Below are 16,107 nucleotides of genomic sequence, written 5' to 3'. Positions count from 1 at the left end.
CGGCACATAATTTATGATTGCCTGGCATATTCCTATCCTTACATGGCATTCATCCTTCTTGATGTCTTCCAGAGAAACTTCGCATCATCGATCACAATCACCTCCCGAAAGCTCACGAATCAGCCCGAAACCACTGCCACATATCTGGAACATCAATCCAGGAAAGAAGACCGAGGTCATCCTCAAACGTGCTGGGGCCAATACCAGAGTCTGTCCAATTTGATGAGTCAAGTCCAGGGGTATCTTGGAAGGATGACGTGTTCGGACCATCGAGGGCAGAGTAGGGTGCATCGGCTTCGTCTGTCAGATTTCGATCGGGATTCAGTTCCACATTAGGATTGGGCCTAGATGAGGGACGGCCGTGGATATTTTGACTGAAAGCCGCCTGTAAGAAGCGAAGCGATGTCCGTGCAGATTGGCTGAATGTACCCATGTGTGCGAGGATCTTCTCGCATTTCTCCCAGGCTTCTTGAACTCTGACAAAATCGATCGAGTCGGATAGTGAGGGTACTGAGTGGGCCATTATGAGGACGAGGGCACATGTTGATGTGTCTGTTTCCGATTGTCAGCGTCATTATTTTGCTTGTACCATGTGATGTTCTGGAAGAGGCTTGAGGATAGACAAGCACGTATCACCACAACAAGAGGAAAAAGAGAATGCGTGCCTACTTACAAAAGCCATTGTACCACCACGCATCAGTGTATGGTGTCGAGTATGTCTCATAGATCAAGTGAATAAGCTCGGTTGCAGTGGACACACAAGTAGCGGCACATTTATCTACTATGCAGGATTGTAGGGTGCTCTCGGCATCTTTCCAGGCCGGATGTTTGTCTTTTCGGGATTGATGTGAGTGCTGTGGCGAAGTATAATCTGAACAAACCTGGGTAAAGATTGGTCGGTAGAGAAGTAGCCGGATGTAGTGATACCTGAGACACTAAGTATATGTGATACTTTGATATTGGGCTACGGCGAGATTGCTTACCGTGAACGAAGAATATTTCGTTGACGCTCTATAATATCCGATTCCTCAAGGTGGCACTCTGGGCAACTAGAAGCGCTCCAGCTTAGATAGGGTGGTAGGGTGTCCTTGAAGGACTGTAGCTGCCGTTCCAGTTCTAAAAGGGAATCGAAGTTTCCTTCGGACCATGGTGTCGATTTTTTTGTTTCCTCATTGAAACGGCCTCGCCACATGTTATACACATCTGAAAGAATCCTATCCAGAATTCGATAGAGCTTGATGGTTGCCACGTAGAACCCCATAGTAAGAGGAACGTCCTTCCCTGTGGCAAAAGGCAATGGAATCGGGGCGAGATGGCTGGTCATGCTTGGCCGACCGTGTGTCATGCTCACGAACCTAGACAGTGAGTCGGTCAGGTGAATAGAGCCGTTCACAGTAGAGCACTTACACATCTAACATAACACACCCATGCCATGTCCTGCGCCGTACTTCCGTTTCTAATACTGTCATCGAGGACGCATTGTTGGTTTCATGTAAGCCCAGGCCTTGGGCGAGGCGGCATGCTAGCCCAATTGCATTCCAGCATCTACTGGGGTACGGGCTGCTCTGCAAGTATAGAGCGACAATAAGAAGAGTCTGAACCACTCCGACTGTATGGATCTCGAGGAGATCAAGTCCTACGAAGCGTTTGCAGCGGAGAAAGAATGAGTGGGCTGTTGCCTCTCGCTCCTGCAGCTGAAGGTCCGAGAAATGGCATCCAAGCGCAAACATTCCATTTAGAGCACAATGGAGCACAATCGACTTGGGAGACGAGTCAGACCTTCCTCCGAGGCCGATATGCATGTCTGGTAGCTTGTTCATACCATCCCTTTCCGACTTCCATAGGTTATCGTACGCTTTCTCGAAGCTGGGTCGATCGAAGAAAGGGTAAATGCAGGCCACACGGTCAAAAAAGCAATTCAGAAGGTGATCTGCTAGTGAGCGGGGTGGGAGTGTGAAGTCATTGAGTCGGTACTGTGTGTTAGGTGACTCGTGATACTGGTAATCCATTGGGGTATTGGTACCACCTTTGGCCCGGGGCGAAGATTGCAACGGAACAGACAACCGTGCAAATCTCATCAGTGATGCAATGGAGGAAGATCCATAGAATTCCCGAGGTGGAGCTGGAGATGCCAAGGTATCATCTGGCGTCGAAATCTGCCCCATTGCCGTGACACGGCCCGGGGTGTCAAAGTGTGGAGATGCGGATTTCTGCTCCCCACGGAGGGAATTGCGGTTCGGATAGTTCCGAGTATGGTTGGACATATTTTGAGATGTATCTTCTGCTTCCTGAAGAGAAGGTAGAGAATTCTGGGGCGGATGATCTCTTGGGACTGTTCTTGAAGTATGCAGGCTCCGGCCATCCGAAAGCCGCTCATTGTGGGGAGAACTGTTACTTTCTTGACACACTAGGCTACCTTGGGTAACCCCTGAAGGTGTCGACTGCCGATTCCGATTCAAATACTGAGATTCATGTGAAGGTGAGCCGTTCTGGTGTGGTGAGTCCCTGTGTAGATCCGGTGCTGACACCCCGGCCCGTAGACATAGATCCTCGAGTTCAGTGATGCGCGACCGTAGGACCCGGATGTACCTGTTCTGTCAGCGAAATCACTGACTACTTTTATTAGAACTAACTCACTCATCCTGACTAGCGGTCCTGGGGTTATCCATGCTGTATGAGCATTGGGCAATTCCATAGGACTTTCGGTCGCATGACCCACAGATCGGTTTGCCTCCATCACAGCGGATCTTTTTCTCCCGGCATGGATCGCACGCCAATGCGACTTTCCGTCGCATGGTACGCTGCTTGGCAACACCGCTAGATTTGGGGGGCATCTTGTCCCTTCCTGAGCTTAACTAGAACATTTGCTTTGCTGCCACAAGGTTTTGCATATTGATGTTATTCAGGAGCCAGCCAGCTGGTCGTTGTGGCACCGGTCAGCTGATCGTGGACGGGCCCCGGAACGATCCGAACATTTGCAGTTGAGACAATGCCCTTCTTTTGTGACTTCTGGGGTGCAGAGAGACAACCCGCCTACTTACAACACGCCATTTTTAGAGACCATTGAGGTTGTAGTATCACAAATTCTTATAATGTCTCATTTACAATGCAAACCAACGAGTAGTTCTGACCGAGTCCAACAGCTGGCCGGATATCTCGGCAAACCTGGTAAACCTTCTGCTCGGGATGCACCCGAGACGTGACGCAGTGGCTGAACTCAGATGATGTATTTCCCGTATATAATTTATACCTTTGATTTTCTGTCAATCATTCTCATCCTGTCAGTACACAGAGTACACTTTCTGAACCTCGCTTGTCTTAAAGAACAATGTCGAAGATCGATACCCATCATCATTTTGTGCCGCAGTTCTATGCCGAAGGTACGCCAAACCCACGTTCGCCCAGACTATATCCCATCATACATTGATACTGACTTAACTGTTTTGAATGGCCTAGCGGTCGAAAATGCAGGAGGTGACCCCTCCGGCTGGCCAACTCCGAAATGGAGCGCTGAAGCATCACTGGCTTCTATGAATAAGAATGGTACCCAGAGAGCGATCTTGTCTTTAACAGCCCCCGGAGCTGTCATCGCTCCGAACGACAACGGCCGGCGCGCCTTGGCCCGACAGGCAAACGAATTTACAGCCCAATTGAGGGACGAGCAACCAGAGAGATTCGGGTTTTTTGCGGCATTGCCATGCCTGCTAGACACCGAGGGCACACTCGAGGAAATTCGGTACAGTCTAGATGTACTCAAGGCTGAAGGTGTAACCCTATTCACCAGATACGGCACCGGAAATCACTATCTAGGTCATCCAGACTTCCGCCCCATCTGGGAGGAGCTCAACCGTCGCAAAGCTGTTGTGTTCATCCACCCTACTCACCCGGCTGATACCAACCGTGTTAACCCCCAGCTACCTCAACCAGCCATTGATTATCCCCATGAGACCACTCGCACTGCTGTGGACCTTCTTACTACAGGAACAAAGGCGGCCTTTCCTGATTGCAAAGTCATACTTTCTCACGCCGGTGGCACTCTCCCTTACCTTATTTCCCGCTTGACTACTGTCACCAAATTTCCCGAGGCGGAGTACAAACCCTATAGTCGTGGCCCAGAGGAGATGGTGGAAGACTTCAAGTCATTCTATTTTGACTTGGCTCTATCCAGCTCACCGGCTGTGCTGACTCTCCTAATGAGCCTTGTGCCTCATGATCACATTGTATATGGTAAGGACGCCGCCCCTTTCCCAAGACCAATCACCTATATATTGTGATCTGATGCTAACAGCTGCAGGTTCCGATTTTCCTTACGCCAATAACAACAAAATTGCTGGGTTCAAGGAGGCTCTGGATGAGTATCCTCTAGACCAAGACTTGAGGGACCGAATCTACTACGCAAATGCCCAGAAACTTCTCGCTCGTCACTGAGCGATACGGTGACACATCTTCTGGGATTCGCGAAATGCGTGAAAGCCTTGTATATATCCTTACGCTCATTATAGTACATAAAATGCCAACAAAAGCCCATCGCACTCTGGTAAATTCAGCAGCACATCCTTTTTTGGTGGCTTAAAAAGTGATAACATAATCAAGCAAAACGCTTGTAGAAGAATTGCATGTATCCCAAGCTGCACCTTCACAGGCAGGTAGCCTGATTATGGTTTTCTTCTGTTCAGCTAGGAATTCCCATTCCCATCAGTACCATTTCATTCGCACACCATGGCTACATCAACAATAGTCACCTTACAACAACGTCTGGGCTCTCTCAGACCAGTATTCCAAGAGAGTAATTATTGGCGCCAGACATTGCCGTTAAAATTTTTAAGAACGTGATATCGGAGCGCCATAAGGTCAAAAAGTACCAAGTAGACCACAGCCATGCAAACGAACAAGAAGAGTCTTGCTTCAAGACCCATCTGGCTTAGAGGCTTGGTTCTCTGCTGGGAGACCTAGTCCTTTTGTTCACGAGAGTCTGATCTTAACCAGTGACTGACCTTGAAGTCCAGCCAGACCAGGCGGGAAAGTTCTCATGTGAAGCATGGCTGGGGTCGCATGAGATTATGGTCTATTTAAAAAGTTGCCAATGTTGCCCTCAGCGCCACCTAATTATGTGACAGGGATTCTTTCCAATTGGGTTAATGTTACATAGAGCCTTACAGGTAGAAGCTACAGGGATCTTAGGTCTTCCCCCTAGAACCATCGCTCACGCACCATTGCTTGTAAGCTCTTATCCAATCTCATGTATCCTAGCTGTACCCAAAAGTGCGTATCTGCTTGCATTAGATGAGCTACATGCTATTTAAATAGATTTAGGTATCCTTAGATCTTATCCAATACAGAAAAAACTAGGCGAGTCGTGTTTCGAATGCAACTGGACCCTTTACCCCCCAAAAGTTACCCGCCTCTTTTAGCATGTCTAGGTTCGCTGTCATTCGGTAGATATAACTTAGGCGACTATTGAAATATTGTGTTGACGTTTTCGTGGGTCTACACGGCCATAGACTGGAAACAGATGCGGAACCTCCTAGCTCGATCAAGAACACTACTCTTCTTCCTCATTTGGATTTTTCACCACCCTGAACGACAGGCGCAATAAAAGCATCTCAGTAGCAGCTCTTGGAATCAATTATCCTGGCTCTTCGTGCATGCATCAATTCTGAATATTATGCAAATCATCCAGGGATTCATTCGATTAGCAGTGCCGCATATCCGGATTCTCCACGGAACCTTCCGGCGGTATAGCCAGGAGCCTCGGGTACGTCCCGGGTGCTTAGACATTCCTCAACTTGGCTTTCCTAGATTGTACGTACGATATCTTAAGAACCCCATAACATCATATGTATTCTAGTACTGTTGGATGACAGGAAATATGGACAAGGTTAGTTGCATAAAAAACTTTTGACTGGTCGCATCGGCCCTTGGAGTCAATAAGATTCACACCCAACATCGCTTTGTCCCTAGTTCTATGAAAACCATTGTCAGAGAGTAGAAAACTCAGAAACGAAACTCGAATGTGATGTTTATATCTGATGCTTTAGATGCCGCCAGCTACTTCGGAGTCATATTCACGGGCGATCAGGACGAGACGAGTCGGCTTCCAGCGATATGAAAGACTACCACCAAGGCCTCCGCACCTGGAGTGCTTCTCACCGGTTCATCAGGGGCTTAATCGACACTATTGCATAATCTAAAACAGGCCGATAAAGGATATTTTGATGTTGCCGGTTCCTGAGACATTTTATGGAAGACCGCGTATGTTGTGTCTGAATAACCACATCACGCATCGTATGGATCCTTGTAGAGGAACACAATGCGCCACTAAAAGCAACCTTTATGGTTTTTTTTCTGTATTTCCAACCTCGGACTTATCGCTCTCCGGATGCAACACAAATCGAGCACAAAAGCATCCTACAATGCTCGTAGCACTGCTGTGAGACCCCCAGCTTCTATTAGAGCATCCAGTTCACTTTCCTCCCTTCAACTGCTCATCTGTGACCTTGTGTTCACCTCTTACCTCCAATATCAGCCAGCCAATTCCGATGTCTACTTTATCATCTATTCAAGATAGCAGTGGAGCAGTATGTGATAAAGAGACTGTTGTGGAAGAAGTCTTGTCTGGCTCTACCTCATCTAGTGGTATAGAAGTGCCACAGCAGATAGAAACAGTCGGCTCACCGACATATCCCCCACTTGCCCAAACCATCCTCGTTGCCCTCGCTTTGTATATTGCTGTATTTCTCGTCTCTCTGGTAAGTTACGGAAAATCACTTTCTTAATCCCTCCAATGACTGACTCTATATCCGGGCATATGCAGGACCGTCTAATTGTGGCTACGGCAACTCCGAAGATCACTGATCACTTTCATAGTATTGGCGATATTGGCTGGTATGGAAGCTCCTATATGTTAGCAGCATCTGCATCTCAGCTTACATACGGTCGCATCTACACTTTTTATCCCATAAAATGGGTTTTCCTTCTCTCCATCTTTGTTTTCGAGGTCGGCTCCGCTATCTGCGGTGCTGCGCCCTCCTCCTTCATACTCATCCTGGGCCGCGCGATCGCAGGCCTCGGAACAGCAGGCATATACTCCGGAGCTGTTATTATCATCGCTCTTACTGTGCCCCTCCGCTTGCGACCGGTGTTTCAAGGAGCCGTTGGTGCTATTATCGGCATATCATCGGTGTTGGGCCCGATTCTTGGTGGGGTGTTTACCACAGAGGTCATCTGGAGGTGGTGTTTCTACATCAACTTGCCCCTGGGAGGACTTGCGGTGGTCGCCATATCCTTTCTGCTAGACGTTCCTCCACCGGAGAAAGGGGACTGGAGCCTTAGAGAGAAGTTCAATCAGCTCGACCCCGTTGGGAACCTGCTAATGGCCCCTGCTGTGACCTGTCTCCTTCTTGCACTTCAATGGGGCGGTAGCACGTACGACTGGAGCAACTGGCGCATTATCTTCCTCTTCGTCATGTTTGGGACGTTATTCGGCATCTTCGCATTTGCAGAGTACCGTCTCGAAGAGAAAGCAATGGTTCCCGCTCGCATCTTCAAACAGCGTTCAGTCCTTGCAGGAATTGTGTTCACTATGTGTACTAGTGCAAGCACTATGGTCATGCTTTACTACCTTCCGATCTGGTTCCAAGCCATCAAGAACGTCGATGCCGAGAAGTCGGGCATTATGAATCTACCTCTCGTTCTCGCTATGGTTGTGGGCTCCATCGGTTCTGGCTCCCTCGTCAGCCTTCTGGGTTACTACAACCCCTTCATGTTTGCAGGCGTTATTTTCATGTCTATTGGAGCTGGATTACTCAGTACATTTCAACCGGACACCGACCACCCCAAATGGATTGGGTATCAAGTTATCTTCGGTTTTGGCCTAGGTCTTGGTGTTCAACAAGCGAATGTCGCTGTGCAGACGTGCCTAGACCCTGTCGATATTCCGGTCGGCGCATCGCTTCTTATGTTTTCGCAACAGTTAAATGGGGCAGTGTTTCTAGCGGTCGCGCAGAATCTTTTCACGAACTTTCTTACAGCAAATTTGGATGACATCGAGGGTATCTATGCAACATGGGTCATTGCAAGTGGCGCAACTACCATACGAAAATTGGTGCCACCTGCAAAGCTGCCAGTTGTTCTTAAAGCGTACAGCGACGCCATCATGAAGACATTCGTTCTGGCGTTAGCCATGTCTTGTCTGGCTCTGTTCCCGACACTTGCTATGGAGTGGAAAAATGTAAAGAGGGTAGCTAAAGGTATTGAGAATGGTGATGATGCATCGGAGAGTACTGATAGCAAGAGGCAGCCTTTGGAGGCATTATGATCTATGCCTAGATAATTTGGAGGACGCAAGGGAGCTTCTTGCCTATATCTAGCGTTGTTCGCATCGATCAGCTAAGGTATTGATCTAAGAGGATATCTATACAGAAGTGCCCGTCTAAGGAGACATGAGCGTCTCACCCAGGTACCTATGCTATAAATACAATGTCGAAGTAGAAGCTTTTACCATCATTCCTTGATAAGCACTATGCAAATAACTTATTGTAACGGTGTAATCGGTAGGATCAAAAAGTAAGATTGCCGCAAGTTTGTCGATACTCAACTATTAGCTGCTGGGTACACGTCACATTGATACAGGTCAGGTGGTAGAGATTCGCGCTGTTTGCTTGCCTGTGCTACAACATACCTGCAGTGTACCCTCTCTCCCATTATCAACTATCGCGGGCGGTGCGCTTCGGAGTTATGGCAACACACCAATGATTTCATCCACATTTTCCAAACTCCTGATCTGATTATATGCACCTTTCTTGGATGGAGAGCGACCTGAGTCTAAATGACTCGGTATCTCTAACAAATATTAAGCGCTGTTAGTTGCCGACTGATGACCGGAGAATAATGTTGGCTGGGAGTGTGACCCTCGTGTATCTTGCAAAAGTTGATCATTCGGCGATGCTGATAGGTTCTGGGTTACAGGATACCCATACCACCCCGACTGCCTGTTAGTGGATATTTGAGCGATGATTTGAGGAACTCTCCAACACACCTAACACCGGTCTAGGGAGTGACAGTCATTTCGAACCAATGTTGAGCGCGCAAGAATGTGCGGGGGACGCCTGGGTTGGTTCTGGAATCCTAGGCTATAGCAGCAACTCTCGTCTCACTTGGTCCAATGAAGAAAACACCGCATTCGATCATCCAGAGCACATCAAAATGGGTGGCGATAGAAACCCCGCTTCAGGTTTGGGGGTGCATCCAATTCAGGAGGAAGGAAGTGTCCGGGTTGGATTCCAATAGGGGTCCCCATTACGCGCGCTTAGTGCGATGTATCCCACAATCACAGGTGTGATGGTTCTTGAAAGAGCGGAGACATATCCATGATCCAAAGGCGCATTCAGCCTAGCACCCGCCCACTCATACCGTCTGGGTCAGCCGGTGGCCACACATTCATGTCACCATTGTGAGATTGGCGTCTATTCTCGCTCTCATTCACTTGACCAACTCAGCCGCCAGCAGGCTTGGGTAGCCAAAAAGCGAAGCATAAGCGCCGTCCGGCAGGATCTCGTTAAATTCAGCGTGGTGTGTGGAACGGATACAGTGCATTAGCTTCCAGGCCGCATCCAAACGCAACCTAGCGGAATTTACGGAGCCTAATTGGCGAAAAGGGATCTTCGGACGGCTGAGCCAAGAGTTGTTATGTGGTACCCCGCTCTTCCGATCGAGGGAATGTGATGCCGTCAATGTAGCGAGATAACGCAAGTGGGCGTAACGCCTAAACTTCCCAGCCAGCTCCTACAGGGATCGGGGCGGCTAACCTGAGTCACCATGCGTAAGGCCATCAATCAGAATGGCCCAATTTATCGACGGTGTTCCGAAGGTCAATTTCAGCTGCAGTAGCGGCTTCTAGTTCTTAGCGGTTAGCTTAGCGGGAGACACCAAGCAGTATGCGGCACAGTGAGCTTGCAGGCGGGAAATAAGGCGCGATATTATCGCCAGGACAAGTTGTGATTCTAGACCCACCCTACTTCGTATCATCTGGCGGCATGAGAGAGCATCGATAATATTGCGTCGTTGACGACATTTAAGGAAGATGGCTCGCCCTTCATCGACAATATCTCAGAGTTCAGTTCTGGATGAGAATCTTTTCTTTTGACGGAATATTAGATCTACAGCGTCTCTCAACCAGTGCTTTCACAAATATTCTAAAGGCAATCCACGTAATGTTCGGTGCATTTCGCTGCAACAACAGTACGTCTAAGAATTTGGAGTTCATTGATTTATCGAGAAAGGTCGGTATGGATTCTCGCAATTCTGCTGTACTGGTAGGTGATCCATTCAGTATCGTCTGGGCGACATATATTGGCGATGCTGACATGTTGTCATCAGGCGTGTGAACCGTGCCGGGCTCAAAAGGTCAGTCAGTCAGCGATCAAACCCTGGGTAGGACTAATACTTGTATAGCTCAAATGCAATGGTGATCTGTATGGCTGCGAAAGGTGCCAAGAGTCATCTACCGATTGCACATACCGCACCCCTACGCCCGCATCCTCCACGCCATTAAGCTTGAAACATCCCGCCTCAGACCTCCCGGCACTTCCCTTGAAGCGGCGGCGGACCAATGGTGTCGGAGCACTGCGTATACATTGCCCGTCGCCAGTTGGACCAACCCCCAGAATACAGTCACCACTCGTACGGCCCGAGCCTGTCTTGATCAATTCCTACCAAGACTGGGGTCAATTTTGCAACATGAACACGACGGAGCACCCAGGGCTGAACTTAACTTTAGACGATAATATGCCCTGTTACCCAACGGCTCCTTTGATCTCAGAGGCACATCTGAAGCCCTCCCATTTGGTGTCGCCAGCTACATCGTATTCAAGTGAAGGCGGCCCCAGCGTTTTTGTTCGAAACCCTCATACGCCTATCACTTCACAGGACCCGTCTAAGAATCAGGGCCAGAATTGCAAGTGCATCCACTCGCTTGCCGACACGCTGGAGAGGGTTGGAGGTGACAACGACCAAAGGAGTAATATCGACCACAGTGAGCGTCTTGATTACTTGCTCACGTCTCTGCACACCGGTGTTGATACATGTACCCGGGTACTTGATTGCACCAACTGCAATATTTGTGCCACAAACTCAATGATTTTTATGGCACTAATTCAGCAGCTTGCCATAAGGTCGAGAGATCTTTGCGACCTACTATTATCGCTCCAAGACAAGCCACAGAGGACCTTGCCAGACGACCCAGCAGATCTCCAACCCGAAGCTAGCGTCTTCATAGGAAGGTATCAAATTCAAATTGAGGCTGTATGTCGGGAGCTCGTCCACACTTTGGCGAACATCCACTTCAGAGATCTTCGTCGCTTACTAGCACGACTTCCTGATATGATTGGGAAAAAGCCAAGGGCGAATAAGATGCTTACTGAGGCCACTGAGACTTCCGAGAAGGCGTCTCATATTCTTGAAGGGATTCTAGTCAAGCGCGCTGCTGAGAAGGCAAAGAATCACGAGTTATACGGCTTGATTACGCAGAGAGGTCCTTAAGGGGTTGCTCGTTACTTCTATGCAAGGTGAGCTAACATCATTCTTCTGATTGCGCATAACCTTCTCATAATGACCCGTTTTCATATATAGATCATCCCGTTTTCTCTTCAGTCACCAACTCGCTTGGCTTGACCACCAACACCAGTTCCAAGTTCTTCCTGGCAAAAACTATGGGACAAATTGCACATTCTCGGAGTTCGGGAGTTCATTGGGGAACAATGTTGGACTGAGCATTACATTGTTAATACAAGCGTTTTTCATAGCCGATTTTTCAGCGATATCAAACCACTTACATTCTGCATTATGCATCGTACATGAAGCACCGCATCCAACAACCCGACCTTACTCCTGAGTTGGCTTGTTCGGGGCACCCTTAACCGGAATTCTGATCGAGCCGTCCTCACGCTTGGCTGGGGCGCCCTTGACAGGAATCCGGATGACGCCGTCGGTTTCTTTCTCTGGGGCGCCCTTGACTGGAATTCTGCTTACACCGTCGTCCCGCTTAGCCGGAGCACCCTTCACAGGGATGCGGATGGAGCCGTCGTCACGTTCAGCCGGGGCGCCCTTGACGGGGATTCTGATAGAGCCATCCTCGGGTACCGGAAGGGGACTTGCTAGAGTGGTAGCAATGAGAAGGGCGCTTGCCTGGAGGAAGATGGCCGAGAGCTTCATGGTTAGGTTTCGAGTTGGCAACGATGGTAGTACCAAAATAATAGTAAATTCTCCTGTGTTTGGGGTTACAGTGGGAACTAAGTACAGTAGAGGCTGAGCGATACCGCTTGCTTATGAATATCCCATAGATTAATTTCTTATCCCTGTCGCCTAACAGTCCCATGCCTCTAGAACTAGTAGTAATAGCCATACAACCGCACCAATCTCAGAATCTCCCCCGTAACTCCGAATGAGCAACAGAAGGTCCAACCACAGCGAACATTGCGAAACACCTCCACTCCTCTTTTTAAAAAGGAAATTTCGCCCAGAAAGAAACAGCCTCTATAATGAGACAATTCACCCGAAGTGGCATAGAGCACCATGTTCGCTGCTGCGAATAAACCAACCACGTGCCATGGATAGGATACGCACATGGACTAATGCGAAACGCGCATATACTCGAACAGGAACGCATGCAGCCACATGAGAGGAGACAAATGCATGTTTATGAATTAGGAAGGTCGATAAATGGCAAAGGGAGGCCAGATCGCGCCGAACTGGTTCGAACCCCTCATTTAATATGCTAGTCTGGTGGGGCTGTCGGGGCTGAGTGTGATAGCTTCAGTTAGGCTGACTGCTACTACGGATGAGGTTTCGGGGATGTATGCGAATGAGGTGTCACATTGCCTTTGGATAAGGTAGCGTTGGTTCCTGGTTGGGAGGGCAAATTGGTATTGTTAGGGTTGATTGGTGGATTAGGTAGGTCTGGATACAATTGCGGTTATCCGATGTTCGGAGGGTGATATCGGCCCATATTGAGGCTAGTAGTGGCATAGCTTAGCTTAATATTACTATGAAAATGTCTCTTTAATTGGCGTTGTATGTGCTGTGCCGCAGTTACTTATCTTGTGAGTCTTTGAAAGCACACTGCATTTCTACATCCCCTTTGTCACACCCAAAATCCGGGCGATCCATTAAAGCCATCATGGGCTTCGAGTACGAACGGTAATCACTTCTCTCCCTACAATCTACACTACGCAGAGACTAACACACAAGAACAAATGAAGGGTAACCAACGCCCGCTCCGATCCTGAGCTGGCGACCCCCAAAGATGCAGGCGATGAAGAAGACGAGGCTCTCCTACAACCCAACACAACCAACACCAACAACAACAACTTGTCTCCCAAATACTACCCCTCTTACTTCCTCAACCACATAAAAACCCTCCTGCTCTCAACCCCAAAATCTCTCCTCCTCCGAAACACCCTCATCTTTTTCCTCGCCATCTGGGGCCTCATCAGCCTCTCACACACCCTCATCCTCTCCATCCTTCCCACAAATACGCACCCTCCCATCCCGAAAACCTGCCACTGCGGCAACTCCACCACCGAAGCCCTCACTCTAGGGTGCAAATTTGACTCCCTGGCCGCAGCCTGGCTTCCAGCACACTGCCGCGACGACGAGCTCACCTCGGAGTTTGAGCGCGCTGGGCCTAATCCCGACGGGAGCTGGACGTACTACGCAGACGATTACCACACCGTGCCCATGGCTATTGAGGAGGTTGCGGCTCTGGCGGATAATCAGTCTGTCAGAGTGCAAATGACGAGGGACTGGCATGTCGTGCATTGTTTGTTTTATTGGAGGAAGATGTTCCGCGTTAGGGACTTGGAAGGGGTGATTGTGGAGCCTAGCTTTGATCATGAGGAGCATATTAAGCATTGTATTGGGGTTGTGTTAGAGGATAGTTGGGGGACTGAGGCGAGGGTGGCGTTGGATACGTAGGTTTTTGTGGGGGAGATGGGGTGATTGTATTGTATTGCTACTATCTATGGGGTTCATACTATATACTATTTGCTGGTTATCACTCTGTGACCGGGTATGCAACTGGTCCGCCTGGAGAAGTTGGTAGTCTGGCAGTAAGGACCTCGACACCGTCTGCTGTTACTAGAAGGGTATGCTCTGCGGAAGTGTCAGTACACATAAAGCTTTGTATCCTTGTAGGGATATTTCACTCACCAAACTGCGCCGTCCTCTTCCCATCCATCGTCACCGCCGTCCAATTATCCGGCCAGATCATATCCCTATACGTCCCCAGAGCCACCATCGGCTCAATCGTAAAGCACATGCCCTCCTTTGCTGCTCCAACGGCCTTATTTCCTGCGTAATGCGGCACACTTGGCAAACAATGAAATACCGTGTTGATACCGTGTCCACAGAACGATCGAATCACACTGCAATCTCTTTTCCGCGCATGCGCTTCAATCACATCCCCATAAGCCCGGAACAGCGCCCCAGGCTTGACCAACTCGATCGCCATGTCCAGACACTCCCGGGCTGTTTCGACAACCCGGACGGAATCGGGATCCGCTTTCGCCATGTCCCCGACGTAGTACGTCTCGTTGAGATCGCCGTGGTACCCGCCGTGGTAAAGCGTGACGTCAATATTGAGGATGTCACCGTCCACCAACACGCGCTGGTCGGGGATGCCGTGGCAGATGACTTCGTTGAGGGAGGTGCAGACGGATTTGGGGAAGAAATTGTAGTTTAGTGGGGAGGGGTAGGACTGCATTTCTTTTGCATTAGCACCCCGGTGAGATTCTTATGGAGTTTTGAGAAATGGGGGCGTAGTTGGCTTACATCACGCTCTATACACGCCTTGTGCACAATCTCATCAATGTAATCCGTTGTCACCCCAGGCTTGATGGCAGCTGCTGCGATGTCTAGGACTTCGCGGGCGAGTCGGCAGACCTTTCGCATGGCATCCTGACCTGCCTTATCTAGAACGGTGAATTTGGCTCTCCGATCGTAAAAAGATTGTGCACTTTGTGGAATGCCACCTTGCCAGTAGTCTGGATGTTGGATGGTGGAGGGGACTGTGCGACGCTCGGATAGTGGGTAGACGGGTCGGAGCGAGCCGGTGAAGTTGAATGATGGAAAGGGATTGTACAGAATAGTTTCTTATATACTATTTAGCTCCAGATTGATGCTTTGGATAAGGCTGATGAACTTACGCTTAGCTTGGTGGACGGCTTTGTGTATTTTCTTGGTTGTTATCAGCTTTATTTATTCGATGGGTATACGGCGTAGTACTCACCCAGCTACGCTGGAAACAATCTTGTGAGCAGAAGAAGCTTCCTCTGATTTCTAGTTTGAGACAGGTGGGACATTGCAGCGTGCTACATTCATTGTCACACCCGTCACCCAGACATCTACGTTTTGCGACAAACTTGGAGGTCATGGTGTTCAGGTGGACGCTGCTGCGGTTGAGTGTAGCACAAAGTCGCTCTTGAGTATTTGTTTCTCTGGGTAAATGAACAATGTTGGACGTTGTTCGATTAATTATAGTACTCGTAGTTTTTGAGGGCTTCCCCGCACGTTGTTCCTAGATGTACTCCCTGCCATGTTGGGTTGCCTAATGGAGACGGGCAGACTACCCAGCAGAAGCCGACTTCGGGACACCGAAAAGTTCTCAAAACTACTAGTACCAGGCACTTAAAGTAGTATTACCACTACCATTCCTAGTCAGAGAAAGTACATCGTTGAGGTCGACTAATATAGTGTGCTGTGCCATCTCCGACGGATGTCCGGCGCGACTAAACTCCGCTTTTGTTGGTGATTCCATTGGCTGGAAGATAGAATACAACATCCAGCTGTATGGACCAAGTTGTACACTATATTTTACTCCAATTTTATTATGCATTTGATTTCCAGCATAACTCCGTTCTGAGAAATGGTACTCACGTGGAATATCGCTGCTAGGCCTAGGGCTCCGATCCCCCGGATTGACTGTTAATCCGCAGTGTGGTCCCGTGGTTGTATTTGCGGCGAGTGGGGCGGCGCTAATCCTAAAGTAGATCGGGGATGACTAGACTCAAGACAAAGAAATCGAATGTCAGCATTGTCTTTCTTCCTTCTCTT

At 49.0% G+C, this 16,107-nt stretch overlaps 7 protein-coding genes across 7 annotated transcripts; 4 read left to right on the top strand and 3 right to left on the bottom strand.

The window, feature by feature from the left end:
- Window positions 1-112: 112 nt before the first annotated feature.
- AtWU_04215 (transcription factor) lies at window positions 113-2,834 on the bottom strand (the record flags this gene model as incomplete). Its single annotated transcript, XM_035499326.1, has 5 exons — window positions 113-552; window positions 674-927; window positions 984-1,355; window positions 1,408-2,589; window positions 2,638-2,834. 5 exons carry the CDS (start codon window positions 2,832-2,834, stop codon window positions 113-115), a joined length of 2,445 nt encoding a protein of 814 aa, XP_035355219.1.
- Window positions 2,835-3,328: 494 nt separating this feature from the next.
- Window positions 3,329-4,428, top strand: AtWU_04214 (amidohydrolase family protein; the record flags this gene model as incomplete). Its single annotated transcript, XM_035499325.1, has 3 exons — window positions 3,329-3,380; window positions 3,457-4,227; window positions 4,295-4,428. The coding sequence occupies 3 exons, from the start codon at window positions 3,329-3,331 to the stop codon at window positions 4,426-4,428; spliced, it is 957 nt and encodes a 318-aa protein (XP_035355218.1).
- A 2,380-nt stretch (window positions 4,429-6,808) lies between these two features.
- AtWU_04213 (MDR family MFS transporter) lies at window positions 6,809-8,317 on the top strand (the record flags this gene model as incomplete). The annotated part of the gene is made up of 1 exon (XM_035499324.1): window positions 6,809-8,317. One exon carries the CDS (start codon window positions 6,809-6,811, stop codon window positions 8,315-8,317), a length of 1,509 nt encoding a protein of 502 aa, XP_035355217.1.
- Window positions 8,318-10,211: 1,894 nt separating this feature from the next.
- AtWU_04212 (Zn(II)2Cys6 transcription factor domain-containing protein) lies at window positions 10,212-11,538 on the top strand (the record flags this gene model as incomplete). Its single annotated transcript, XM_035499323.1, has 3 exons — window positions 10,212-10,313; window positions 10,378-10,404; window positions 10,453-11,538. The coding sequence occupies 3 exons, from the start codon at window positions 10,212-10,214 to the stop codon at window positions 11,536-11,538; spliced, it is 1,215 nt and encodes a 404-aa protein (XP_035355216.1).
- A 342-nt stretch (window positions 11,539-11,880) lies between these two features.
- AtWU_04211 (glycosyl hydrolases 31 family protein) lies at window positions 11,881-12,210 on the bottom strand (the record flags this gene model as incomplete). Its single annotated transcript, XM_035499322.1, has 1 exon — window positions 11,881-12,210. One exon carries the CDS (start codon window positions 12,208-12,210, stop codon window positions 11,881-11,883), a length of 330 nt encoding a protein of 109 aa, XP_035355215.1.
- A 964-nt stretch (window positions 12,211-13,174) lies between these two features.
- On the top strand, window positions 13,175-13,971 carry AtWU_04210 (uncharacterized protein; the record flags this gene model as incomplete). The annotated part of the gene is made up of 2 exons (XM_035499321.1): window positions 13,175-13,194; window positions 13,257-13,971. The coding sequence occupies 2 exons, from the start codon at window positions 13,175-13,177 to the stop codon at window positions 13,969-13,971; spliced, it is 735 nt and encodes a 244-aa protein (XP_035355214.1).
- A 79-nt stretch (window positions 13,972-14,050) lies between these two features.
- On the bottom strand, window positions 14,051-15,427 carry AtWU_04209 (methionine aminopeptidase; the record flags this gene model as incomplete). The annotated part of the gene is made up of 5 exons (XM_035499320.1): window positions 14,051-14,148; window positions 14,206-14,752; window positions 14,827-15,146; window positions 15,201-15,231; window positions 15,284-15,427. 5 exons carry the CDS (start codon window positions 15,425-15,427, stop codon window positions 14,051-14,053), a joined length of 1,140 nt encoding a protein of 379 aa, XP_035355213.1.
- Window positions 15,428-16,107: the final 680 nt, after the last annotated feature.

Source organism: Aspergillus tubingensis (assembly GCF_013340325.1).
Source record: "Aspergillus tubingensis WU-2223L DNA, scaffold_6, whole genome shotgun sequence".
Taxonomy (NCBI): Eukaryota; Fungi; Ascomycota; class Eurotiomycetes; order Eurotiales; family Aspergillaceae; genus Aspergillus; species Aspergillus tubingensis.
The sequence above is the reverse complement of the archived record's forward strand: the minus strand, read 5'-3'. Positions and strand labels throughout refer to the sequence as shown.